Source organism: Acomys russatus, chromosome 13 (genome assembly GCF_903995435.1).
Source record: "Acomys russatus chromosome 13, mAcoRus1.1, whole genome shotgun sequence".
In the NCBI taxonomy this organism is placed as follows: domain Eukaryota; kingdom Metazoa; phylum Chordata; class Mammalia; order Rodentia; family Muridae; genus Acomys; species Acomys russatus.
In genome coordinates this window covers 43676574-43703810 of record NC_067149.1, presented here as the reverse complement: position 1 = coordinate 43703810, position 27237 = coordinate 43676574, and the positions used below count along the sequence as shown (strand labels likewise).

The 27237-nt window shown below is 41.4% G+C and overlaps 1 protein-coding gene across 2 annotated transcripts in view; it reads right to left on the bottom strand.

Annotated features, from left to right (window-relative positions):
• Zfand4 (zinc finger AN1-type containing 4) overlaps positions 1 to 27237 on the bottom strand; it is a 63851-nt gene that overhangs the window by 31109 nt on the left and 5505 nt on the right. Inside the window, exons 2-5 of one of the 2 annotated variants that reach the window (XM_051155151.1) lie at positions 24175 to 24473; positions 8935 to 9010; positions 7980 to 8047; positions 5318 to 5504 (exon numbers count right to left, since the gene is read on the bottom strand). In XM_051155151.1, the coding sequence (XP_051011108.1) occupies positions 5318 to 5504; positions 7980 to 8047; positions 8935 to 9010; positions 24175 to 24436 (593 nt within the window). In that variant the 5' untranslated portion in view covers positions 24437 to 24473. The remainder of the gene's footprint in view (positions 1 to 5317; positions 5505 to 7979; positions 8048 to 8934; positions 9011 to 24174; positions 24474 to 27237) is intronic. The other variant, XM_051155150.1, reaches the window with a different exon arrangement.

Here is a 27237-nt window from a genome sequence, read left to right as displayed (position 1 = left end):
CTTCCTTGTTGGGTTCTTTAAAGGCAACTTATCATTTAACCCTTACAGAGTCTGCTTACATTTCTCTCTTTAAAAATAAGGAACCATGATTCACTAAAATGATTTGGAAAAAAATTTGTATGGATTAATCCAATAATTCAGCAAAAGATGGCTATTGGTCCATGTTGACCTGTAACCTATTGTGTGGCCTATGAACTAAGAGTACATAAAAGTATAGCCAGAGAGACTGGCTACTTTGTGCATTACACATCACTCTTCTGTACAATGGTGAAACTGACAGTGGTGTTAGGCAACACTTAGCAGTGCACATTTAACCTAGCAAGTTCCAACTACAGTGACACAATCACAATTATCACACTTCGATGCAGTGGCATTGTTACTTGGTACCATTTCTTTCTTTTTTTTTTTTTTTTTTTTTTTTTTTTTTTTGCAACAAAGTCTCATCATGTAGCCCCTAGAACTCCCTATTTAGACCAGAGTGACACTGAACTTGGAGAAATCCCCCCTTCTGCTTCATCACCATGTCTAGTGTTATACCAATCAGTGTATACCAAGCATGTCAAAAAATGAAAACAGACTTAGAAGCATACACACATTACATCAGATGGAACGGAAATCACCAGAGAATAGTTTGAAAACTGGGTCTTTATTTTCTTTTTAGGTCTTATAACAAGAGGCATCCCTCTGGCACCTCAGGCTGTTGTTTTGGAGGCTATAGACTATGCCCTAACTCTTCTCAGTAATGTGCAGCCTGAAGATATATGGGAGTGGTGTGTGCTGAGGTCCCTTGGACAGATGAGGCCCACAGGTCTTTGCTTCTGTCTTCTGGTGCTATGAGAGTGAATACCCAGGGACAGATCCTTGGACACCCTTAACTGTACCTACTTAAGGTCCAGGTCTTAGCTATGGCCTTTTATGACCTCTGTTTTCTAGTTACCAATATGATTATTAGTGTGTGTGGTGTGGAGGGAATGCCATGTACACATGTTGGTGTGAGTGGACAACTCTGTAAAGCCTGCTCTAGTCTCCCCCTGTATGTGGCTTCCAGCGAGCCAGCTCAAGTTGTCAGGCTTGCATCATCAGGGGGCAAATACCTTTACCTGCGAAGCCAGCTTGCTGGCTTGAATGGCCTCAGCAGAGATGAAGCACAGTAACTGGGATATAATTTCTCTTAATTAAGATGGACTAGTAGTAGATCATCTACACAAAGTGCTCCAAGTGTTAGGCTCAGTCCCTAGCACTATCTGAAAAGATGAACATGCTAATGCAAGCAAAAAGACACAGAAATAAGGTGAAAAGCAAAGGGAAACTACAATATATAAGATGTCACCACCAACTGGAATGGCAGGCCAAATAATACAAAGTAAAGATAGGATTGTGAAGATGGCCTCGTATGTAATGGCACTTGCTGCTAAGCCTGAAAACCTGAGTTCAATCCCCAAAACCCACATGACACAATTCCCTCAAGTTGTCCTCTGCCCACCATATATGCACATATATACACACATTAAAATGAGAAAACTGTTTAAAATTTTAAAATGATAAAATTTCCTAAGAGTGAAAGGAAGAGAAAAGGTCACAAAGTCAGAAATTTAAAAAAGAGAGCTGGCGACATTATGAGCTCATTGTTAGAGCAGCTGCCTACATGTACAAAGCCTTGGATTCAAACCTAGACAGGAGAAAAGGAGTGAAAAGGAAACAAGAAAAATGTAGAAACAACGTCAATAATGTAAATAAAGTATTAAAAGACAAAGAGAAAAATGTGAGGCAAAACACCCGCACCAAACAATCAGCAAAATAGTCTTTAAAAAAAGGATTCCTCCTTCCTACTATTCCTCACAACAGAGCTATCCATGTATGTTGGGAAATGCAGAAACATTCTCCACCAGGAACCTGTTTTGCAGATTTCCGAACAGTGGTGTTGAGACTGTCCTTCTGCAGCCCGCTGCCTCCATGTTAGTTGTACTTCCTAGTCTCTGCCTAGGTGCCATCTGGTGCCTCTTCCTTCAGCTGTGCGGCTGCAGCTGCACTGCATGGACGCTCCCCCCTCATTCCGCTCCAATCTTCAGAGTCACAGTTTCTGCACGTCACTCTCTGTCCACTCAAACTTCTCATGCTATACCTTCTCGAGATGCTATTCCCTACTTGTTATAATTCCAACTTATAAACAATCAAGTGCCTCTGTTATTTTGACCCTCACCATAGTATATATCTGATAAATAAGTGACTCCACCAAGTCCTAACACAGCAGTAGGATCAGCAATAAGCTTGCTTCACTTATCTTGTGGGCTTATGAGTCATCACTTGGATGCCTTAGTTGCAGTAAAATTTTATCTCTATATTAATCAGTTTTTCCACTTAGTGACAAACAACTGGGGTGATTTAAGAGAAGGGAAGATTTATTTTGGCTCATGGTTTTAGAGGTTTCAATGCACGGCCACTTGGCTCTGTGTTCTGGACTATTGTAAGACAAAACATTATGGTGGGAAGCACATGGTGGGACAGAGCTACTCACCTCATGGCAGCCAGGAAGCAGAGAGAGAAAGAAGAAAGCTTTCAGAGGGAAAGGCTCTTTCCACCAAGCCTGATATGATAACCTGAGTTCTTTCACTCCCTAGAACCCACAAGGAGACAGATTGACTCCTGCAAGTTGTCATCTGACCTCCATATTGCATACACATATTCACGCACACAAATAAATAAAAAATATTTTAAGAGAAAGAAGACACAGCCAGTATTATGGTGTATCTTTCCAGAGCACGACCCTCGTACCGCATTCCTCCCAATATGCTATTATATAATAAATCCATCAAGGGACAAAGCTATTAATTATGTCTGAGTGCTTAGAGTCAATCACTTTCCCAAACAGGAGGCTTTGGAGATGCCTCACATTCACACAGTAACACTCAACCATGTTTTTTTCTCATTATTTCTAGCCACCTGTACAGAAAGTACATCATTAACTTCATGACAATATTTGGGTTAAGAGGTAAACACAAACTGAAATTTCAGACATGCAAAATGGCTCAGTGGATAAAGGTCCTTTCAGTGTAGGACTCACAAGCTGAGTTCCCTCTCTGTGACCTATGTGATAGAAAGACAGAACTAGCTCCTGCAAGATTCTCTCTGACTTCCAAATATATATTCAAGTGCATGTGTGTGTAGCACAAGTGCACACACACACAAACACACACACACACAACACACTGAAAATAACAAAAACAAATTAGTTAGCCAGAGAAGCCAGGCACAGTGGCTCAACTCCTGTAATCTGAGTACTTGGACAGTAAAGGAGGAGGGTCAGGAATGTAGGGCCAGACTCTGCTCCATACTGAAGTCAAAGCCAGCCATGCCTTCAAAGAAGACAAAAAATTAGCTGGAGGAAAATGAAAGTGAGATGTGGAAATGGCATTACAGGAAAATGGTAAAAGATACATGAAAAGGCCTGGGAATTTGAGAGGATGATATACTGTCAAGGGCCTCCATGTGGAGGAACTGTATAAAGGAACGCTGATGATGATCCAGAGCAGTAAGTAGTCTTCATTAATCTCCATGCTAACCCTCTCCTCTAGTCTAAGGCAGATTATACACTTATAGTTCTAATCAGACACTGACCCATTATAAAAACAGCCTGTTAGCTGGCTCCAAAAAATCCCACTTCTCTACCCAACATGGCCTGAGCAGAGCCTTAGGGACACTGCACTCTGTCCTAGAATGAGGGTCAGTATAACCTGATCTGACTGGACTAGCTAATTGAATATGGAAAAAGCAAAGGGATTCTGAAGATATAATTTAGGCCCCAAATCAGTTTGTTCTGAGTTAATCAAAAAGGAGCTGAGAGAAGCCTCTAGTCAGCTGGCAGACAGAAAAGCCCAGGGCCCCCATCACCTAAGTCTAGGGAGAGGAATGACATCACAGTGTGACTATGAACGTGAAAGCAGGTGAGTCCCATCACAAGACTGTAGAGCGCACACTGCAGTCACCTTTAGCATCAGGTGTGGGGCCATGAACAAAGCACTGGCTACACTGTACTCAGACATCTGACCCCAGGACACTACTGCTCTCCAAACCACAAGCTGGGTTTTCTTCTGAGTAATTTCAGCAAACATTGTTATCTTTTTGTGAGCCTCACTTTAGGTACCTGTAGTATCTTTCCTTCCTCTGTCTGCTTGGCAAAACCTTCCTCTTCATTTACAATCACTTTTCAAGCTGGCCGTGGTGGCACACACCTTCAATCTCAGCACTAGGGAGGCAGAGGCAGAGGCAGCCTAGTCTACAAAGCAAGTGCAAGACAGAGAGAGAGAGAGAGAGAGAGAGAGAGAGAGAGAGAGGGAGAGAGAGAGAGAGAGAGAAGCAAGCGGCAGGCACTTCTCATAGGCTATCCCTAATTCTATGTTTCAGATGCAAGTGAAAGCCAGCTCATCTGACCCCAGAGACTGTAAACAGCAATCACCAGCATTACAACAGCAGGACCACAGCTAGTACACGGATGCTCAGTGAAGGGGAGATACTCTTTGTAGCACCAGTGCTTCCATCCTAGCCAGTCACTGGCTGTAACTGCTCAGTATGTTTAATGAGTTAAAAGTGAAGCAAGCTGGACAGCTGGCTTGACAGCTTATTACATGAGTTCAGTCCTGAGCACTCACAAAGTGGAACGAGAACTGACTCTCCCAAGATGTCCTCTGACTTCCATATGCATCATGGTACAATCATGCCAACACACACACACACACACACACACACACACACACACACACACTGTAATTAAAAATAAAAATTAAAGTGAAAGGGGCGACTCATAGAACTGAAATGCACCAAAGTTTGAGAGTTTATCTTGTCCCAACTCCTTCATTCTCCTCTGTTTACCTAAGGAATCTATAGTGTTTCCCTTCTGGTTTTAGAAATTATGTGCCATCTATTTCCTCTTACACAGTAACAAAATAAAAAAGGAAGTAAAGACATTAACTCATTAAGTCATTTAATTAGTAGAGTTAAAAATTACTTTCTATTAAACCTTTCTGCTATCGCATGGTTATAAATAATATACTATTATCACAAGACTATAATCAAATATCTTAGAGTTTCATAAATAAATAGAAACAAAGTATTTTTATAAAAAAGCCTACTGTGTAAAGAAAATTCATATTTAGGAATTACTTTTTAAGCGTCAATCACATGAAAGATGAACTCAGAATTACTTATCAGGGAAAGGGGTCGGGGTTCATGAAACTTAGCCTTGTCATTACACTCCGGCTACTTCATACCCAAGGAGCACGCAAGGGCTTCTAAGTGAGACATGCAAGTGAAACCCATTTACCTTAGAGATTCAGATAATGGTGTTAAAGTGCCATCTCCCCTATCTACTACACGAAAGAAATTCAACTGATCTCCTTCCCGATATACCAAAAATGTCACTTGTTTGTTCCAAGAGGTCTTTTCCCAGACCTCATCTCGACTGGACTCCATGTATTCAGCCAGCTCCCTAAGTGGGTCCTCCACAGGAACTATAAATGGAAAGATTGATAAACAGGTTTTCAATTCACATCATAGTCACAGGATATATGCAACCACACTGTACACACAATAAATGCATGATACTTTCCAAACAGGCTTCTGATAGCTTTATATTTTATACAGCATTCCTTATTAACGTTTTAAGATTTAATGAGTACTGTATTTTCATCATTTTCCCCTATTTCCCCTTCCTCAAATTCTTACTATGTCTCTTCCATATCTTCTCAAATTCATGGCTTGTTTTATATTAATATAAGAAAAATGCATCACTATATTGCATGCCCAAAGACAGGGCTTAACTGAAAGCATGAGGTAATTTGTATTCATGTACCAGTACAGTTGATAGATTTGTTAAGTCTATGCCATTGTCTGTCATTATATAACTAGACCCTTTCAGACTCCTGTGCTTTTAAATACTGGTTCCAACAATCAATCACTTAAATGTATCAAAAATCCCACTTACTTTAGATTATAGAATAACTATATTTACCCTTGTACATGTGAGCATGTGTGTGAGCTCACACACAAATTGGGAGACACATTCAAGAAATTAGAGGTGGCTCAGAGGTTAAGAGCACTGACTGCTCTTCTAAACGTCCTGAGTTCAATTCCCAGCAACCACATGGTGGCTCACAACCATCTATAATGAGATCTGGTGCCCTCTTCTGGCAGAATACTGTATACATAGTAAATTTTAAAAAATCTTTAAAAAGGAGAAAAAACGAAAAGAACTTAGAGGTAAGAGAACTAGAGACAGAATTCAGTGGGAGAGTGAATATGTAGCGTGCCCAAGGCCCTGGGTTCGATCTGCATCAGCAAACGAAAACAACAAAATAAACCAACAAAGAAAGAAAAAACAAATAAATCTTTTTCATTTTCTTTTCTTTTTTTTTTTTTTTTTTTTTTTTTTTTTTTTTGGTTTTTCGAGACAAGGTCTCTCTGTGTAGCCTTGGCTGTCCTGGACTCACTTTGTAGACCAGGCTGGCCTCAAACTCACAGCGATCTGCCTGCCTCTGCCTCCCGAGTGCTGGGATTACAGGCATGTGCCACCACGCCCGGCTATCATTTTCTTTTAGCTGCTTCCGGAAGTAGTTAAAGAAGAGCACAAGCAAAACACAGGGACAGCCATTTAGTGTGCTAAAACTGCCCTGTGCGGAAGGATCCGTATGAGCTTCCTGAAGGCTCCTCTCATGACCCAGTGTCCTGGTCAGGGTGTGTGTGTCCAACCAGAGAACAGGAGATTCCCAGGGCTGCTGGAGCCACTGACACGCCTCGCACTGGAAGCTCAGTGATACCCAGCTGCCTAACCCGCAGTGCTTCAATACTCTTAAGAAGTACCGTGATCAGGGAATGCAACTGAATAGTAGAGCACTTGCCTGGTATACACCAGGCTCAAGGTTTAACTGCCAGACCAGAAAGGAAAACAAAATAAAAATAAATACTAACAGAAAAATATTAAACTCTGAAAGATAAGGTAAAGGTATCAAAGATGCTTCATATCTAAATTTAATACCATTACTTTTGAAATATAACATTTTGATTTGTTCTTTCACAGTCATAAAATGTGTAAACACTAAAATGATATTATAGCTTCTTGCTTTCTTTAAGATACCTATGTTGTCAGAGCTTACTTTTAACTTTCTTTTTTGGGGGGAGGGGTGTTGTTTTTTGAGACAGGGTTTCTCTGTCCTGGACTCACTTCGTCGTAGACTAGGCTGGCCTCGAACTCACAGAGATCCGCCTGCTTCTGCCTTCCCAAGTGCTAGACTTACAGGTGTGCACCACCATGCCCAGCTCCTTTTAACTTTCAATCCTCCCGCCTCAGGCTCCTACATGGCTGGATGACGGGCAATCAAAACGTAAGTCCCACTTCCATAGTACATCACTAAGAAGCAGTTATTACCACAGCCACTAGAAGCCTTTCCTGAACCAACGCAGGGTACTGTAGGTGGTGCTAAGTCTTCATAACTGAAACTCACTGAGAGCTGGCCACCTAAAACCAATACAGTTTAGAATATAATTTTAGGAAGGGAAGTTTTTTTTCTTGTGCGGTTTTAGTTGTTATTTTGAGGCAAAGCCTTAACATTTTAATAATCCAATTTTAACCAAAATTGTAAAGCATGAAGATATAATTTGACATGTGGGAATAAGCCAGCAATGGAAGCTATAGTCAACTTCCAGATTTTTTTGTGGAGGACCAAACAAGTCTGAAGACTTTCTTAAAATGAGGGTCACAAAGCAGGACTGCTCTGAGCATGGCTCTGTGTGGTGGGGATGCCTGTGACACACCTGACTGGGGGCCAGTGAGCATACTCCCAGATCTCCCTGGATTAGAGTCTTATGGTAGCTTGAATAGGAATGGCCCCAGAAGCACACACATTTAAATGCTTGGTCATTTACACCTAGAAGAACAATACTACTAAATCACTTCAGAATGAGTTTAGATTGCGTTAATGTATGCATACCTTTTCTAGTACTTATTGGTCCACCACGCATAGCCAATACCAGCTTCAAGGTACAACCTTCTGAAATGCTGTGAATAGTTAGCAAAAAATAAACTATGATCATCAATTAACATTCAGTGTCAAATGAACCACTAATTATGTGCTGCTTTATTTGCCCTACTATATATTCCTTAAAATATGAAAGAAGATACGGCAATATGAATAAATATAAGGTATTAATATATTATTAATATATTTACCTGCATAAATTACAAAAAGCTTACAAATTCTCATAAGTTTATTAAAAAGGAAGGGCCCAGATGAGAGGTGGTGACATATGCCTTTGATCCTAGACTCTGGAGGCAGAGGCAGGCAGATCTCCCGGCTCCAGGCTAGCCCGGTCTACAGAGCAAGTTCGAGGGCAGCCATAGCTACACAGAGAAACCCTGTCTCAAAAATACAAAAAGGAGCTGGGTACAGTGGTGCACACCTTTAATCTCAGCACTTGGAAAGGCAGAGGCAGGCAGAGCTCTGTGAGTTCAAGGTCAGCCTGGTCTACAGAGCAAGTTCCAGGACAGCCAAGGCAACACAGAGAAACCCTGTCTCAAAAGACCAAAAACCAAAACCCAAAAAACAAACAAAAAAACCCTCCATGCCCAAAACTTGTGAAAAATCAAAAGAAAAGTAAGAGTGGGTCAATATTGAAAAAAAAAAAAAAAAAAAAAAAAGGCAAAGACAAGAAGTTACTACAGCCATGCAAGAAGGCAGGGGCAAATGGTTTGGCATGAAACACTAAAAGGTGAACTACAAATATCAGAGAACAAACAACAAGAAAAAGACAGTACTGAGCTAATTCACCGAGAGGTCAGAATTCAGACACCGGGGATCGGGGCTGCTCTCCATGGCATGACACCAACACTGGCGTGTGGCGTGGTGACACAGCACCCAAAAGGCGCTAACACCCAGACACACTCACTTGTAGTCATTCAAGCAATAGTCATCTTCAAGCTCCATGTTATTCCAAATTAAGTGCTGCTGACAGATGGGGATACCTAGAGGAAGGTGATAAGAAAAGTGTTTAAAATTTCAACACCATCTCTAAAGAGCACGACACAACACTGTTTCATTAAAGAACTAAATATTTATGACTTAAACACACTTCTGGGTTCAAGAACTCTGGCCCAACAGCTGTCCTCTTCAATATATGACTGGCACCACTATTATTTATCCTGTGGCCAAGAACGACAATTTCGAAGTGTCTTTTGTAATTGCCATCACTTTTAGCTTTAAAACCTTTCCTTTGCCCAAATGTCTTTAAATACTCATGGTTTACCATGACATATACACTTCCATTGCAGTGCTAGTCCACTCCCCAAGAACCTTGGGAGACTCTCTGATTACTGCTTAGATTGCCATGATGGAGTATGTCTGATTATTCACGTATATGATGTATGAGACAGAAACTGAAAGAAGTCTGTTCAGGATGCTGTTTAAAAAAAACAAAAACAAAAACAAAAAAAGCACCATAGACTGGGTGGCTTCAATAACAGAAATGTGTATCTTGTGGTTCTTGAGACTGGGAGCCCATGGGTTCAAGGTTCCACACAGGCTTATTCTAAGGCCACTTTTCTTGGTATGTAAACAGTTCCTAGTCTGCTGTACACTCACATGGCCTTTCCTTTCTATGAGAATACTGAGAAAGAACTCACATGTCTCTTCTTACAAAGACACAATTATGAGAAATGCATTTATGACCTCAGACCCTAATTTATCTACTAAAGGGCCCAATCTATAAATGCCATCTCATCATGGATTAAGCCCTCAACCAAAGAATTATGGGAGAAGCTGGTCATGGGAACACACATAACCACAGTAATCAGATGACTAAGGCAGCAAGAGAGTGACTTTGAGGCCACCCTGGGCTATCTAAGGTGTCCCAGGCCACCTCAGGCTGACTATACAATGAACCATTATCCAAAAACGATAAGTTGTAGAGTCATGAACACTCGGTCATAATGGTATATATTTACATATTACAGCTGAAGTATGACTCTTATGGGGTTTTCATAAACATTTTCAGGCAGACATAAACATGTTAAAACACATTTACATTTGCATTGAGAATCATCTAGGTAAACTCAAGTTCTTGCTAGTTAGAACAGAAATCACAGGGCCATCTCGATGGACACAGAGGTCACAACTCTTCCTAATACAAGCCCCGAGGAAACTAGGAGCAGAAGTAACATGCTTCAACATAATAAATGCTACATACAACATACAGCAGACATCATGTTAAATGGGGGGAAACTCAGAAGCATCACTTCTAAAATCAGGAACAAGACAGGGTGCCCAATTTTGCTACTCCTATTCAATATATTGCTCAAACTCTTAGTTACAGTAATAAGACAAGAAAGAAATAAAAGAGATACAAATAAGAGAGAAGCCAAAGTATCTATCCCTTGTACACGATCCTGTACGTGAAAATTCATATCCAGTAGTCTTAGCAAAATAGCAGGATACAGAAATTAGCAATTTTCCTATATATTAATAACTAATTGCTAAGAAAGAAATCAGGGAGAAAACCCCTACTAAAAATAGAGATGGTTCAGAGGTTAAGAGTTCTGACTGTTCTTCCAAAGGTTCTGAGTTCAATTCCCAGCAACCACCTTGTTGCTTATAGCCATCTATAATGAGATCGGGTACCCTATTCTGGTGTGCAGGTGTACATGCAGGCAGAACACTGTATACATAGTAAATAAATAAATCTTTAAAGAACAAAAACAAGATGCCTGAAAATATATCTAACCAAGGAAGTTAAAGATCTCTGCAATGAAAAACCTAAGGCAATGAAGAGAACTGAAGAAAGTCCAGAAGACAGGAAGACCACACCCATGCTCATAGGCTGGCAGAATCAAGCAAAAGCAACCTACAGATTCAACACAATCCCCACAAAACTTCTGACATTCTTCACAGAAATAGAAAAAAATCCTAAAATTCATATGGAATCATAAAAGACCCCAAAAGCCAAAGCAATCTTGAGCAAATGCTGAGGTATCAAAATACCTGATTTCAAATTCCAGTACAAAGCTGTAATGATACTATTATTTAAAAAAAAAAAAACTTTTAAAAGGATGATCCTGACATAAAAACCAGATATTTAGGAGCCAGCAAGATGGCTCATCAAGTAAAGGTGAGTCAAGAAGAGAGTCAAGAGTTAAAGATTCATTTGAGATAAAAGATAGCATACTACATGCATGCATGGAGTGCCAGAATCTGTGGGGAATAAAAGGGAGACATTTGGAGGGAGATAGTTGGAAAGCAGCCTTCCTGACTACAGAAATACACTAGCTTTAGTAGGAAAGAAAGGACTAGGAGGAATTCTGGGAAACTTAACAGCCCCCCTGCATGACTGATTCTCAGGACAAGCCTTCCTGAGCTGGCTCCCATGAAGGGGAAGAGATTCTACACTTTTGGGGGCCCAAACCCGCCCCAAGAGGAACTACATGGAGATGGATCAGCAACACTGCCCCCATTCCTAGACCTCCCCTAGACATCAGAGGGCCGGGACCAACATCCATGCCACAGCCCCACAAAGGCAGGAACTATATACACACTGCACTCCAGCAAGAGACCGCACAGACATGGGCCTTCCCCAGACCTTCATTCTGTCAATGAAAGGAAAATCATATAGACCTGCACTACTCACAAAATTCTCTCTCCTTCACTTCAAAAAAAGTAATTATTTAGCGAGCTTCATATACATATATATTTTGATCATTAACTCCCCTTATCCTCTTTCAGTCTCCCAACTACTCATTCTTCCCAACAGGTCCCCTCCTACTTTATGATTTTTTAAATGACCCGCTTAGTTTAATTAGGGGTGCATATGTGAGCATGGATGTGGTGTTATTTACTGGTGCATGAAAAATTTAGCAATGGCGGCAGCATTGAAAAAAAATCACTCACTTAGCCCAACAGCCCAACCGCCATTCATTGCCAACAGCTTCTAGGAGTGACGTCTCATAACCACCCTCCTCCAGTCCGTTCTGGATGCTGTCTGCTCCACAGGTGACCTCAGCCTTGAACTCATGAGAATAATAGCCATGTGTTCAGAAGACAGCATTCCAGGACGTTCCTCTCCATCTCTTGAGCCTTACTTCTTTCTGCCATTCCTTCCGTATTCCTGAGCCATGAGGGAAGTATGATATAGAAGAGTCTCATTTGGGGTTGAGTGCTCAGCAGCTATGTACTCTGAGCACTCGGACCAGTTATAAGTCTCTGCATTACCTACTGCCCTCTGCACAAAGAAGCAGCTCTAACTACAGGTGACAGCAGCATAAATCTATAATTATAAACATAATATTTCTAAGGCATTTGACATACATCCATTTAGCACAATAGTAATAATAATTTCAAACTCCAAGACCTACAATTTCCATAGCTAAAGGCTTTTAATAAGGTTTACAGTATCAGGGATGAGTTCCCTCCAGTGGCATGAGCCTCAAATCCAGAAAGTGATTACACCATTAACAGCTATGCCAATATTGCACCACTAAGCCCATTTTACTTTACAGTTCAGTATTTTAATTTAAAGGGCCCACACCTGGGCAAGATCATTGATGAATTTTCTCCCCCCAGTGGCTTGCATAGCAACTTCTAGCACAAAGCAGACATTTCTAGCTTATTTCCAGCTTGATTTCTCTATGTCCCGCTAACAAATTAGGTTGTGTTCTCAGCAGAAGAGTATTGTCATCTAGTTCTGGTGGGCAACCAAGATTAACAACAACAGTCTACTGTTTTGGGTACCTCTGGGAACTTCCTGACCAATAACTTGTAAGGAAGAATACTACATCTGGAACTGGCATTTTTGTTTGATAACCTATGGCTTCTGGGAGTAGCATTAACCATCTATGCAGGATTCCTGTAGGTTCAAACTCCTTCTTTGAAAAATATTATTTACAATCACATTTTTAAATACTTTCTAATATGTTTGCTTTAAGCCATCTGCCTTTTTTAGTACTAATGTAGATAAATGGAAAGATGAACTATTTGCATAATGTGCATAACTATATAATTATTCCAAAATTGTAAATGGTCATAGCCAACAACAACATACCTATAGATAATCATAGCTGTGCATTTCTTGTAAGCAGTATTAATCCCAAGCTCTCTTCATTTCAAGAAACTTCATCTCGATTTAAAGGCTACTGTTAACAAGATTTTATTTCTTTTGATTTTCTTAAACCTTCACATATGTTTTATTAAACAACATTTATTAATTTTCCAACAAGTGTTCCATTATTTTGCCCCAGCTATTCTGAGAAACACTTGACAAAGGCAACCTCACCAACCTGCAGGGTCTCCTATGTGAATCACTTGCCTTATTCTTCAGTAAGAATGTGTTATCAGTGACATCAAGTTTTCTTTTCTCTACAACTATATTCATTTGTCTTCGTCCTAGGCGGGAACCTCAACTGAGGGTTTCGCCCCATCAGAACAGCCTATGAAAGGTCTATGAGGCATTCTCTTCTTTTCTTTAAAGATTTGGTTATGCTAGTTGATGTAGGAGGGCCCCGCCCAGTTGGGATAGTGCCATCTCTAGGCAAGTGGTTCTTGCTGCTTAAGACTGGAATCTGAGGAAGTCATAGGAGGTAGCTGCTGAGCAGTGTTCCTCTAAGGTCTCTGCTGCAGCTCCTGCCTTGTGTTCTTGCCCTGGCTGCCCTCAGTGATGGACTTTAAGATGGATGCTTTTGGTCATGATGTTTATCACAGCAACAGAAAGCAAATAGGACACTGCTTAGGTGGTGGGTAGAAGCAAGAAGTGTGCAAGATGACCCCTGACTATGGGAGGAGGACATGCTAAACATACTTTGCTGCACGGATTAGCAGCCTACACCTAAAGCCCCAGCACTTAGAGACCAGCCTGGGCTACATCCCAAAACCTGATCTCAAAAAAAAAAAAGCAAAAGCAAAGCAAAGCACAGTGGTGCTGGGCTTGGGGAACAACAGTTTATCCTGAGCCAATGCCCACTGCTCGCAGGGACTAGATTCTTCTCTCCTCCCCTTCCCCTGCAGCCCTCGGGTCACTGGGTTGTTGGAAACTTTCAAAATGAATACCCCTCTACTGTCTGGTTTTGAGGACTCATTCTTGCTTTTCTTCTTTGCTTTTGTTTTTGTTTGTTTGTTTGTTTTGTTTGAGACAAGTAGCACGTAGCCCAGGCTGACCTCAAATTAGTATGTAGTGGGGATGGATGACCCTGACCTTGATCCCTGGGGCTGCCTCTACCTCTCACGTGCTGGGATTACAGACATGTAAACCGTGCCCAGCTGGGAATCATACTTTTTTATTTCTGGCTCTATTTCCATTATATATATGAAAAAGAGGCTCAAACAAACTTTGAAAAATATCCTTAAACTTTGCCACAGATTATGTGTGTTCCATTTAAATTACACAGTTATTATATTCATATCAAATACTCCATTACTCATATTATGATAATTAAATTATATACATAAAGAACTAGGAAGAGTTTATACCCTAAGATCGGAATCAAAAGTCTGTTTGGTAGTAGTTTGTTTTTAAGAATGGAGCCTTGCAAAGGGTCAAGCTGACCAAGACTGGGCCAGACTCCTAGGCCATGTGATCTGTCTCTGCCTCTTGAATAACTGGCTGAGCAGAAGTCTGCTTAATTTTACTTATGAATAAGTTAAATTTGAATTCATCATATCAATGTAACTTACTGCACCTGTTTTTTTAATTTCTTTAATACTATGTACAAATTTTATGCAGTTCTCCACAAATTACTACCATATTCACCATAAATGTTCTATTTACTTTTATCACCCACAACTGGTGAGTAAGTAAGATGGTTCAAGTTTCTCAGTTTTGGAATAAAAGTATACTTCTAAGTAAATCATAAATCAAAGAAGACAAAAATTAAGGCCAAATTTAAAGTCTTCAGGATTCTCAAAATAATACCAAGAAAACAAAATTGAGTGAGAGGGCATATGCATGTGTGTGGGTGTGTTCTCCTATGTGTGTGCATGCACAGGGTTGTCCTCTGACCTCCACCACACAGGCATCATGGCACACTCATGTCCACACACGCCATACAGACACTGACACAGAGAGAAAGAATGTAATCAGTAAGCAAGAGGAGTCAGGTACTAAAGTTGGGAACCCGCCAACCAAAGTTATCTCTGCAAAACTGTGTTTCAAAAAAGGAGAAGGGGTAACTAATATTGAGGGTAGGAAGGTGTCCCACTTAGCTTCTCTCTTGTGATAAAATAGAGCAAAAGTGGCTTGGGTCAAAGCATCTACTTACCTTACAGGCTACTGTCCGTCATCTAGGGCAGCCAGGACAGGGGCTCAGAGCACCAGCCTGAGGATGGACTGAAGCAGAGACCATGGAGGAAGGATACTTACTGGATTGTTCAGCTTCTTTTCAGATGCAGCCCAGGCCCACCTGCCATATCAACTAGCAATTAAGAAAATGCTCCCACATACATGTCCCAGGGGCCAATAAATAAAGGTAATTTCTCATTTTGAGGTTCCTTCTTGCTATGTGACAAAAACTAGCAAGCACAAAAGGATTAAGCTGGATATGGAGGAAGTGAAATGAGGGACAAGAGGAAGTACCAGGCGGGACAAACAAAAGTAAGGTTATATGAAAAAGCCATGAACCAAATTCTGCAATCAGCAAGCTAATTAAAAAATAAAATTTTGTGAGATGGCTTAAAGAGTAAACACCTTCACCTGATAACTTGATAAACCCTGATAACTTGAATTATACCCCTAGAATCCACATGAAGGAAGGAGGGAAGTGACTCTTGAAAAATCTTCTGACCAACACATACCTGGCATGGGATGCATGTTCACCAAAGCATGCAAGTGTCACACAGACACACACAGACACAGACACACACACACAAATAAATACATAATAAAATTTTTTTTTTCAAAAAACAAGCCAGGAGAGAGGTAACCTGCATGAGTGAATAATGCTATTCCCATTAGGTTATTGATAGAACACCTCAGATCCCAGTACAGGAGTGAGCTACCTTGCCATAAATTGTTCATCAAGGAAGCAATCCAAGGTCCCCAAAATAATACGAACAGTTGCTACCGCAGAATTATTGCTGCCAGGCATGGTGATACATGTCTTTAATCTTAGCACTTGGAGACAGAGGTAAGTTGGTCTCTGTGAGTTAAAACCAGCCATCCCTACACAGCAAGTCCAAGGACAGGCAGAACTACATAGAAAAACCCTGTTTCAAAAACAGACAAACAACAACAAAATAACTGCTAAAAAATACCACATTTTCTGGTCACCGAACACAAAGAAATGAAGCTGAAACTGAGCAAGAAGCTTCTTCCTGCTGCTTAGCCCTCATTATGCGGGAAGAGATTGTGCTGGGTCCTAGAGGACTAGTGCCCTCTCATTCAGCTGGGGCCACTGTGCATTCTAGCCAGGAATGGTGTCCCACTGGTACAAAGGCACAACTATTGCTGATCTGCTCAGATCAGATTTGAAGCCTGCTGCACAGGACAGACCTGATTAAAGCTAGTGACTGGGGAGTTCATAGGCCCTAGTGGGAAACTATTGCTTTTGTTTTGCTAACTGGACATAATGTGCCTGTCAAATTGTCTAAATCATTTGTACCCACAGATTAGTGCTGCTTTCAAGACTTTTGAAGTGGGCAGTTGTTAAGGCAGACTGCTAACTAGACAGGGTGATGAAATAACCAACCTTTGGGTGTTGAGCTACAAATGAGACATCTATATTACTCTCTAAGGCTCATGGAACACACACAAGACCTGGAGGAAGGACTGAAGTACTGTGGAAAGCTCTGCTTTGGGCATGGCATGGCTGTTCTACTCAGGAACTCACAGCAGCTAATTACTGCTACATAACCTGTATTCTACGAGGCCCATTAACGTCCTGTAGCAAAGGGGGAGGGGTTCACAAGACCCCCAACCTCTCCCTGAGTATCTACAGGCAATTAATGGTTCCTGGGGAAACGGCATTTTCTGTAGTAGAGTAGCCACCAACATGATACCAAACTCTTGCAAATAACCCCTCACCCATGCCCCTATATGAATCCATAATGAAATACATAGGGTCACACTCCCATCCCCCATAAAAAGACAAGAAAGCAGAAAGAGAATTTAGACAAAGTGTATCAGTAAGTGAAGGGAACAAGGGTAAAAGGGGGTAGATAGTGAAAAAGCATTTACATACATTGATGAAAGTGCCACCAGGTGTGTTGGCTCATGGCTATAATCCCAGCACTTGGGAAGCAGAGGCAGGTGGAGCGATGTGAGTTCAAGGCCAGCCTGGTCTACAAAGCAAGTACAGTATAGCCAAAGGCTACACAGAAAAAAAAACCTGTCTCAAAAAAGAAAAGAAAGAAAGAAAGAAAGAAAATCCCAGTAGAGATAATTTGAATTTTTTTTCTTAGAAAAAAGAAATAATATAGCTAAGAGACTTGGATCTGCATAAACAAACTACAAAAAATAATAAAGGCAAAATATACACTTTGCTTTAACAAAGAAATAAGTTGGTTCAAAACAATATTACTAAAAATATACATGATGATCATACTTTATATGTCATGTGTAGGTGAAATCAATGACATCAATGACACAGGAATGTAAGAAGTAGAACCATTCACTACTGTAAGATACATGCACATGCCATGAAGCAGTTTGATGTTAGTTGAGGTAAACTTGAATTTGATATGAATATACTATAAACTCTAGGATGGCTACTTTAAAAATATATGAAATATTCTAAGATAGATAAGAAAACAGTCATATAGAAAAATCAAATTACAATAGTCAAATTGAGGAAGAAAATTAGCAACCAAGAACAAGAGCAACTCACAGAAAATAACAAATATGGTAGATGCCAGTCTATATTTGAATCTCCATCATTTTACATTCAAAAACTGTTAGGAAAAAACCCAAGACCTCAGGCTAGGAGTGTAGTTCATTTGGAAGATTAATTGCCAACCATGCATGAAACTAGAAAAGATCATTCTGAGTGAGGTAGCCCAGACCCAGGAAGACAAGCATGGTATGTACTCACTTATAAGTGGATACTAGTCATAAAGTACAGGGTAATAATGCTACAAATTACAGACCCAGAGAGACTAAGTAACAAGTAAGGCTTAAGGGGAGAGACACAAGGATCTCCCTGGGAAGGGAAATGGAATAGATTTCATAGGTAAACTAGGACAAGTGAGGCTGGGAGGGGCCAGCTAAGGGGAGGGAAGGAAAAAATATTGGGAGAAGTGACTGGATTTGGGAGGCATTTCAGGGTGATGTGGAAACCTAGTGCAATGGAAACCATGGAATCTATGAGAGTAACCCTAGCAAAGTCTAGCAATGGGGACAGCGAGCTGAAGCAGCCATCTTCATAACCAGGCAAGGCCTCAAGAGGACAAACTGAGACAGCAACCCAGACAGAAAACCTTCCACCTACAGTTTGTCCTGCCTGAAATGTGCTCTGACTGGAGGCTAGCAGAACTGTCGTCAAAGCAGATGCTGAGTACCACAGCCAAAGGCTAGGCAGATGCTGAGTACCACAGCCAAACACTAGGCAGAGCATCCTGAAAAGGATGGGGAGGAAGGACTGGAGGAAGCAGAGGGGCCAGGAACACACCAGGAGAGCATGGGCCACAGAATCAACTGATTGGGACTCATGGGAACTTGCAGAGATAAGGGAACCTGTAGGGGTCTGACCTAGGTCTCCTGCATATATGTTATGGCTGAGTAGCTTGGTGCTCTTAGGGAAATCCTAACAATGGGAACAGAGGTGTGTCCCTGACTCTTACCTACTTGTGAGACCTTTTACTCCCTACTGGGTTGCCTTTTCCAGCCTTGATGTGATGATATGTGCTTATTATACCAAGTTTAGTTGATGTCCCTAGGAAGATTGCTCTTTTCTGGAAGGAGGGGTAGATTTGAGGGAAAGGAAGGGGCAAAGAGAGGCTAGGGGTAGGGGACTGAGGGGAAACTGCACTTAGGATGTAATATGTGAGATAAGAATTTTAAAAATGGAAAAAAAACCAACAACAACAAAACAAAACCAAAAAATGTCAATAAACTACAAAAAAAAATTACAGGAAAATGGATGGAACTCACTGAGTGGAGTACCCAGACCCAGAGAGACAAACATTGTGTATTCTCTCTTATACGTGGATGCTACTTTTGAATTTTTAGATTTGTATATTTAATTTGGAATATCTTGTAGAGCTCAGCATGCTAGAAAGGACACGTGAGGCGTGGAGGGGAGAGGTCTTGAGGGTAAGGAGGACAGCACAACACATATGCTACGGAAGCAGAGGAGGAACACTCAAGATTAGAAGGCTAAGAATTGATGCAGGTGAGGAGAAAGAGGAGAGGAGTAGGAGGTGTGCTTGAGCCAAAACAAGGATGGATGAAAAATCCTTATGGAAACCCACTACTTTGTTAACTAATTTAAATTTTCCAAAAGAAGTCTGAAGAGAAGTACTCTGCATGGGTGGACGGTGCTTCCCCTAGAACCGAGTTATTAAGCAAAAATCCCACTGCAAGGCATGGGATAGCTTCCTACAAGTTATTAGTCAGGGGCTCACAAACAGCACAAACTATATCCATTGCTCTTGGCCCAGCAGAACTGGACGGTGAGACCCTATTGCTGAGAGCACAACACACTTTGCTTTCAGGACAAAGACATCAAGCTGGACCTGACCTAAAAACTCCCTTCTGCTGACTAGCATTCATGAGGCCAAAAAGTGCTATGCAGGCTGCTGAGGGGAAAAAGCCATCCAGTTGTATCACTCAGCAGCAAAGCCTACAAGCTACAACTCTAACGTGTTAGGCACGATGTGCCACTGGTGGAACAGTAGCACAAAGGTTATGGGGTTAAACACTACTTTTTTATTGGATTGGAAGCACGCTCTACAGTAGAGAACTCATGCCTGAGACAGTTAACTTGGTCAAAAGCCTAGTTAGGAAGGTCATGGACCCTATAGGGGAGCTTACCACTGTTGTGAAGGAACGTGTTGTCAAACTGCCTTCTAAATATTTATGTTTATATACACCAATTAGTGATGCCCGTATATTTGGCAGAAAAGTTTCTCTCAACAGTGGTCAGCAGTTAATGCAGAGATTCATAACTGGTCAAAATGCCGAGAATACGTGATTATTGAGTGCTCAGCCATTATATGGCATCTTTATCAGCACATTCTTCGTCTCCCTGTGCCACCAAGCCCCAGGGGACACTGTGAAAAGGGGGTGGATGAATGTTAAGAGCTGGAGGATGGGAAGGACTACTGTGAACTGCTGTCTTCTGGACATGACATAGCCACTCAATTAGAGAACTCACTGCAGCTGTGGTGACCGGCACACGACCAAGCCAACAAGATCAGTCAACATCCCAGGGGCAGCACTAATGAAATCAGTGGGCAAGGACACAGAGGGTGGAGTGGGGCTTAATAAGGGGGCCTGGGAGGATGGAAAGAGGCACTTTGGGGTACACATGATAAGATGCACTTTTAACATATATAAAGCTGCCAAAGAATAAAAAAGTCTATAAATATATATGAAATACTTTTTAAAAACAAAAATAAGATGCTTTTCATTTTCCCATATTCCCCAAACCTGTCACTCTTGGATAATTTTACAGGCAAAGTTCTACAGAGTGTTCTAGAAGCAGCAACACAAGACTGTTCTGAGCAGCACATTAAAGAGACACAACAAAAATTACCAAGACTTCTGGTAGTATGACAAATTGGTCGGGAGAATATGAAGCCACAGTGAATATGAGTCGCTTTAGTGGAAAGACAACACAGTAAGCGCTATTCTGACGAGCACTTATCTACACAGGAAAGACATCCAGTCCTTATTCAACATCCAGTCTCAGAATAAAGCAGGTTACCAGAAATGGCAACTTACTCTAAACAAAAGGAAAGGGTTTAAACTAAAGGATGCTTTCCTTGCCCGTGTTACTCTCCACGGTGTCAGCACAGGGAGTCTGTTCACTCTAGTCCTCCAGGAACCCATGTTGATAGAGCAGTAGTTGTCATGTGTAAAAATGATTGTCCATTTGTAGCTCAATGTCCATAATTAATAATATGACTCCGTTACTTGTAAGGAACCAAGAGAACAACACTCTTCCATGTACAGGGAAGAAACGTTTATTCAGGGAGCAGCAATGCCAACACTTAAGGCATGTAGGGACTCTCGTGTTCCAGATAACCCCTCACTTCCTGGCGCATGCTTCTTTCACACCTTCGGGAAGTGATGCCCACACCTTTGCAAACCACTGCTCTGGTTAGTAAGCTCCAGAAAGTGAGTGTGAGAGCCAAGGTACATCCTTCCCGAGCATACAACAGGCACAACATTAGGTTCTCAGAAAGCCATGACACCAGCTAAGCCTTTCCCTTGGTAAGGAAAGTGGGCATTTACACTTGGTAACTCGTGTTATCTGAGAAGATCATCTGCAACACTTGTTACTATCATTATTCCTACTTTTAAGACAAAGAAATGTTAATCTGGGAGCCAGCAAGATGTAGTTAATGTACAGCAATGGATAAGTGGGTAAAGGTGCTTGCAGCTTGCTGCTAAACCTCTTGAACAGAGTTTGATCCCCAAGACCTACATAGTAGAAAGAATCAACTCCCACAAATTGTTCTCTGACCTCCAAGGTGTGCTGTTGCAAGCACACATGCATGTGCATGTATACACACAAAATAAGTAAAAATGTGATTTTTAAACTGTTAGATTCAACAAAGAGAGGGGTCCAGGAAATATCAAGAGAGAGGAGCTGGAGCAGGAAAGCTACAAAGTGTTTGGTTCATGTTTGGTACCTTTACTGGCCTCCATGACATTGCCTGGAACAGGCACACTGGTGGCTTCCCTTGTCTCTAAGGTCTTCAGCAGCATGGTCAAGGCTGGGGCGGGCAGTCTCTGTGCTTGGAGCACTGAAGATGGCACCTTTTTATTGGGGTGCCCTGCCTCTGTTTGAGCTCTTTGTCACACTGGAGCCAAGGCTGCTGTTGCTGTGCTTAAAGGAGCCATAACAGTAGCTGCCATGCCCCCCTTCTCCCACCCCTGTGCTGAATGCTGAGACAGAAATTACACCCTCCTCTCTGCCAGCTAAGATGATGTCCTTGTCAGCTATTGCTAATGGGGACAGAGTACTGGCTGGCGGCCCAGTGGCTATTCCTCAGCCAGCGGGAGCTGCTGGACTCTCCCTATCATCTCAAGTCCTCATGGGTGTTGCAGGGTCTGGCTGTGGGGCCAGCATGACAGCATCTGAGAGTCCCTGCTCTTCTTTTCTCACAGAAGCAGACATGAAAACAGGTGCCACCGCCCAACTTGTTCAAACCGTAGAGGGATCAGTTAGCCCCAGGGGACAACCCGCCAACACTGAATGCCTAAATGGAAGTAAGAAATAAAAGCAAGCCGGGAGTGGTGGCACATGCTTTTAATCCCAGCACTTGGGAGGCAGAGGCAGGAGGATCACCGTGAGTCTGAGGCCAGCCTGGTCTACAAAGCAAGTCCAGGACAGGCAAGGCCACACAGAGAAACCCTGTCTCAAAAAAAAAAAAAAAACCAAAAGGAAAAAAAAGAGAGAAATAAAACCAAGTTGTTGCTTACACACACAATTAATGTTAATTTACTTAGTGGATTCTGTGCTTCCGTCCCTTACAGACCCATTTACAGTTTCCTGTCAGCTACCTCTTTCCTCTCCACTTCAGCACTCACTCCCAGGTCACCATAGTCTCCTCAGCCTGTCCTCCACAAATCCCTTTTACTCCCCTTCCACCAGGCACTAGGTCTGAACTCACTGAAAGTTACCCAAAGGAAAAGCCTTCTGGAGAAACACCCACTTCCTCTGCAGGACTAACTCAAGCACTGCCCCCTCTGTCCTCTCCAGCCAAATCTTGCTAACTGGAGTCTTGAGGGTCTTCCCATGTTAGCTCCAGCTGACACCCAGTGAGGAAGAACAAAGGTCATCCAGAAAAGGAATACAGCTGATTTTTCATGAAGGCTGTTCTTTTGAAGTCTGCAGAACACAATGACTGTCATGCCTTTGTCCCTTCAAACACGGCGTACCTGTGCCATTGTTTGATGTGGTTTAGACTCAGCTACCCTAAAACTACCTTAAGGGGAAGGACAAAGGAAAAGCAAACACTCAAAAACTCAACCACCCAGCCAGGTAGTGGCAGCTGCTCCTAGTACTGGGGAGGCAGAGGCAGGAGAAACTCTGGGTTCAAGGCCAGCCTGGTCTACAGAGTGAGCTAGAGCTGCACAGAGAAACTCTGTCTGGAAAAACAAAGCAAAATGAACAGTAACAACAACAACAACAAAACGCAAACAGCCAGAATGTGTGATCTCACAGCCCCGCCCACTCTCATCCCTCTGTAACTTTGCATTTAAGTTGGCCGCTGGAGAGTAGACCTAGTTAGTTCCTTCATATTGCAAACAAGCTCCAGCAGACTCCAGCAGCCATGAGCTAGGTGATGGTATATGGAGTAATTTAATTCTCTATCCCAAACTGGACAACTATAAATGGTAATCTGAAATCTGGAAGACTAATTTTAACATAAGGACACCACAAATATATATGCCAGAAAAAGATGTTCCATGTCATTCAAAACCCTTGATATGTTAGGAGAACTTTAAACATATGTAAATGTAACCCAAAACTTTCAGAAAATCTCCACATTGTACAAAAAAAAAAGGAGATAACCTCCATTAAAAGCAACTGCAGAACATTACAGTACAGCTTGTGTGTCATCCTACCCTGCTAAGAACTATTTTTCTTTTCTTTTCTTTTTTTCTGAGACAGGGTTTCTCTGTGTAGCCTTGGCTGTCCTGGACTCACTTTGTAAACCAGTCTGGCCTGGAACTCACAGTGATCCACTTGCCTCTGCCTCCCGAGTGCTGGGATTAAAGGCGTGCGCCACCACGCCCGGCCCCAGAACTATTTTTCAATCACTAACATGATGCCAGAGATCTGAACCAAGAAGACCCTGTGGAGAAGGGGAAGGTGGGGACACAAAGGGACACAAAGGAGGCAGTTTATAAGCTCCTAACTGTTGAAGACATAATGGTGATTTTATTATTCTATTCATTCTAATGTCCTATGTTTAAAATTTTTGTCCATTAAAAAATTTTTAAGATGTTTAATTCTCATATTGTAGAAACAAAGACTAGTACCTTCCAATCTTTGAATTTTTCCTTTCACAGAGATAACAGCTTCAAAGGGTGAAACTCTTAATTCAAAACATGTTCCAGTCAGTGTTTCGATGAAGAGTTCCATGGTGTCATAGAAAGGAAGTTTGAAGTAAAACGGTCCCACGTTATCTTCATTGAAGAATGGAGGCTCTTTCCTGTTATCCATTACTTTGACTTTTCTAATTCCTCTGGAATATGTTGTATGCAACTGTATTCCAATTCTACCCAAATCAGCTTTGAACATTGGTAATATGTATCGTTGTTCATGTTTGAGTTTTTACCTGAAAAACAAAACTTGTTTTAAAACAAATCTGTCTGAAAGTCCTTCCTTCATTAAGATTTCCTAAATAACTGGCTCACACTCATCTTCCAGTCTAAAAACTTACTTTACCAACTGTGTCCAGTAGTGGACTTTCCGGGCCTGCCTCTGAAGTCACTCCTGAAGTAGATACGCTTTGGGAGCTTTACATTACCTCATTACAGCTTCACGTTGTCCCTAATTTAGAGCACATGGTCAACAAACATTTTCCTAGTATTCAAATTCTACATGTCAGTATAGTTCTGTCTCTGACTCTCTCCTCTCTCTTCTCTTCTCTTCTCTCCTCTCCTCTCCTCTCTCGCCTCTCCTCTCCTCTCCTCTCTCGCCTCACCTCTCCTCTCCTCCTCTCCCTCCTCCCTCTCCCTCTCTCTCTCTGTCCCGGGTTTCTCTGTATAGCCTTGCCTGTCCTGGACTGGCTTTGTAGACCAGGCTAGCCTCAAACTCACAGAGATCCACCAGCCTCTGTGTCCCCAAGTGCTGGGATTACAGGTGTGTGTCACCATGCCTGGCCACATGTTTCTCTTTTAAGCTATATAAAACTTCAGTGTCTTCCCTCAGCAGTTACAAGTACTGGCTGCTCTCCCAGAGGTCTCAGGTTCAATTCCCAGCAACCACATGGTGGCTCAGAATCATCTATACTGAAATTTTTTCCCTCTTCTCCACGCAGGCACATATGCAGATAGAGCAGTCATACATAAAAATAAATAATAAATAAAATCATTTTTAAAAACCTTTAATGTCTTTGTACCTAATTAACTGGATAAGAAAAATGGCAAATATATTAAGAGGTTCCTTTAAAATTTGATCCACTAAATAAAAAACCTACAAGTATTTGGGTTTCCAAGGATTATCAACCATTCTAACATTAAAAGGAGGAAATGATATAGATTCTAGATGATCTCTACTCACAAGCATACATGAATATGAGAAACAAACACAACAGATGAGGTAAAATAGTAGTATAGAATTAACAGCAGAGTGATCACATTGGAAATTGCTGTTATTTGGTGAAAACTTTGTATCAGGGAATCCTAAGTTTAAACTACACAAATACGTATCTTTGTGAAGAGATGAGGGAATTTTTTCAAAGTAGTTTTGTTGAGATATAATTTATATACCATAAATTGACTCACTTAACATATAAAATTCACTTATTTTCAATACTAAAAATGTCCAGCCACCACAACCACTATTTCTCCCAGTGATGGGGACTGAGCAAGGGCTTTGGGTAGCCAAACAAGTGTTCTAGCAGTGGGTGACAACAACAACAACTTCTTGCAATCACCATTTCAACATGTTCACCACCCCAAAAACCTTACACCCAATGGCCTCACTCTCAATTTCCCCTTTCTGCTCTCAGTCTAAGGCAATAATTATTCTACTTTCTCTATCACTGCTTATTCCAGACACTTACATAAATAAAAGGATATATCTAGTATTTTGCAACTTGCTTCTATAGCACTGCAAACATTTTTCAAAGTTCATCCATGCATCAGTACTTCATTCATCTGGTGGATGAATGACAGTCCCTGTGTGGACCTGGCGCATGTTATCTCCTAGTCACTGCTTTATGACATTTGGGTGGACTCCAGTTTGAAGCGAATGCAAATACTGCACTAATGAACAGTCAGCTATGGTGTGGACAAGTGCTCTTTTTTTTTTTTTTGGTGATACATATCTAGAAAGAAACAGATGTTCTGTCTCACATGGCAACTGTATTAAGGAATTTGTGGAATTATTAAACTGTTTTCCAAGTATTTTGAACAATTTTATAATAAACTAACAACAAATGATGGTACAGATTTCTTCACATCTTTGTCAATACTTTTTATTGTCTTTTATTAAAGCTAGCCTAGTGAGTACAGGGTAGTGCATCATGGTTGTGATTTGCACTCTCAAAAGATTCTGAGCATCTTTTATGTGATTATAGGCTCTATGTATTTCTCCCTTGGAGAATATCTATTCAAAGTCTATCACTGGATTGAAAATGTTTTGGTAAAAAAAGAAAAAGAAAATGTTTTGGGTTTGGTTGGTCGGTTGGTTGGTTTTTGATACCCTAAAGGAGAAGCGGCTGTGGGAGAGAAAATGAGGCCATTTGAGGGGTAATATGGAAACCTAAAAAGTAGAAACTACCTAAAGTATATATAAACATGAAGGTGATCTAAAGGAAATCGCCAGATAACAGAAGACAGCATCCCAGCTGCCCGACTCTTGTCACCAAATGAAGTTTCCAGTACCAGAATTAAGCTACATCTAATTGAGTTGTTGGCCAAACGGGTCCCGCAGGAACCCCCAAATAACTCAGGCTGTTTCCAAAGGTTTCTCTCCACAGACTGACAGCAAGGCCCCATTGCTGAAAACACCACCTACACAGGTCAATGAACATAGAGATAGCAAGCTGGTGCCTACAGAGAGCCTTCAAGCCCATGTTCTAGTGTTTCTGGTACAGGAAGGTACTCTTAATATGATCAAGAGAAATCTAAACACCAAATTAACCATAAACCTTTTATCCACAACGGTGTACCATCTGCAATATAGTCTAGGGCAATAGTGGCACAGAGCTTGTGGGAATAACCAACCAACAACAGAATTGACTTAAAGGCCACTCCTCAGAATGGAGTCCATTCCTGATACAGCTTAGGTAACCAAAAACCTGAGACTAGCTAGCTTAAGGACCTACCGCCAAGTCTTTAAAAAAAACAAAAGAAAAAAGTAGTGATAAAATA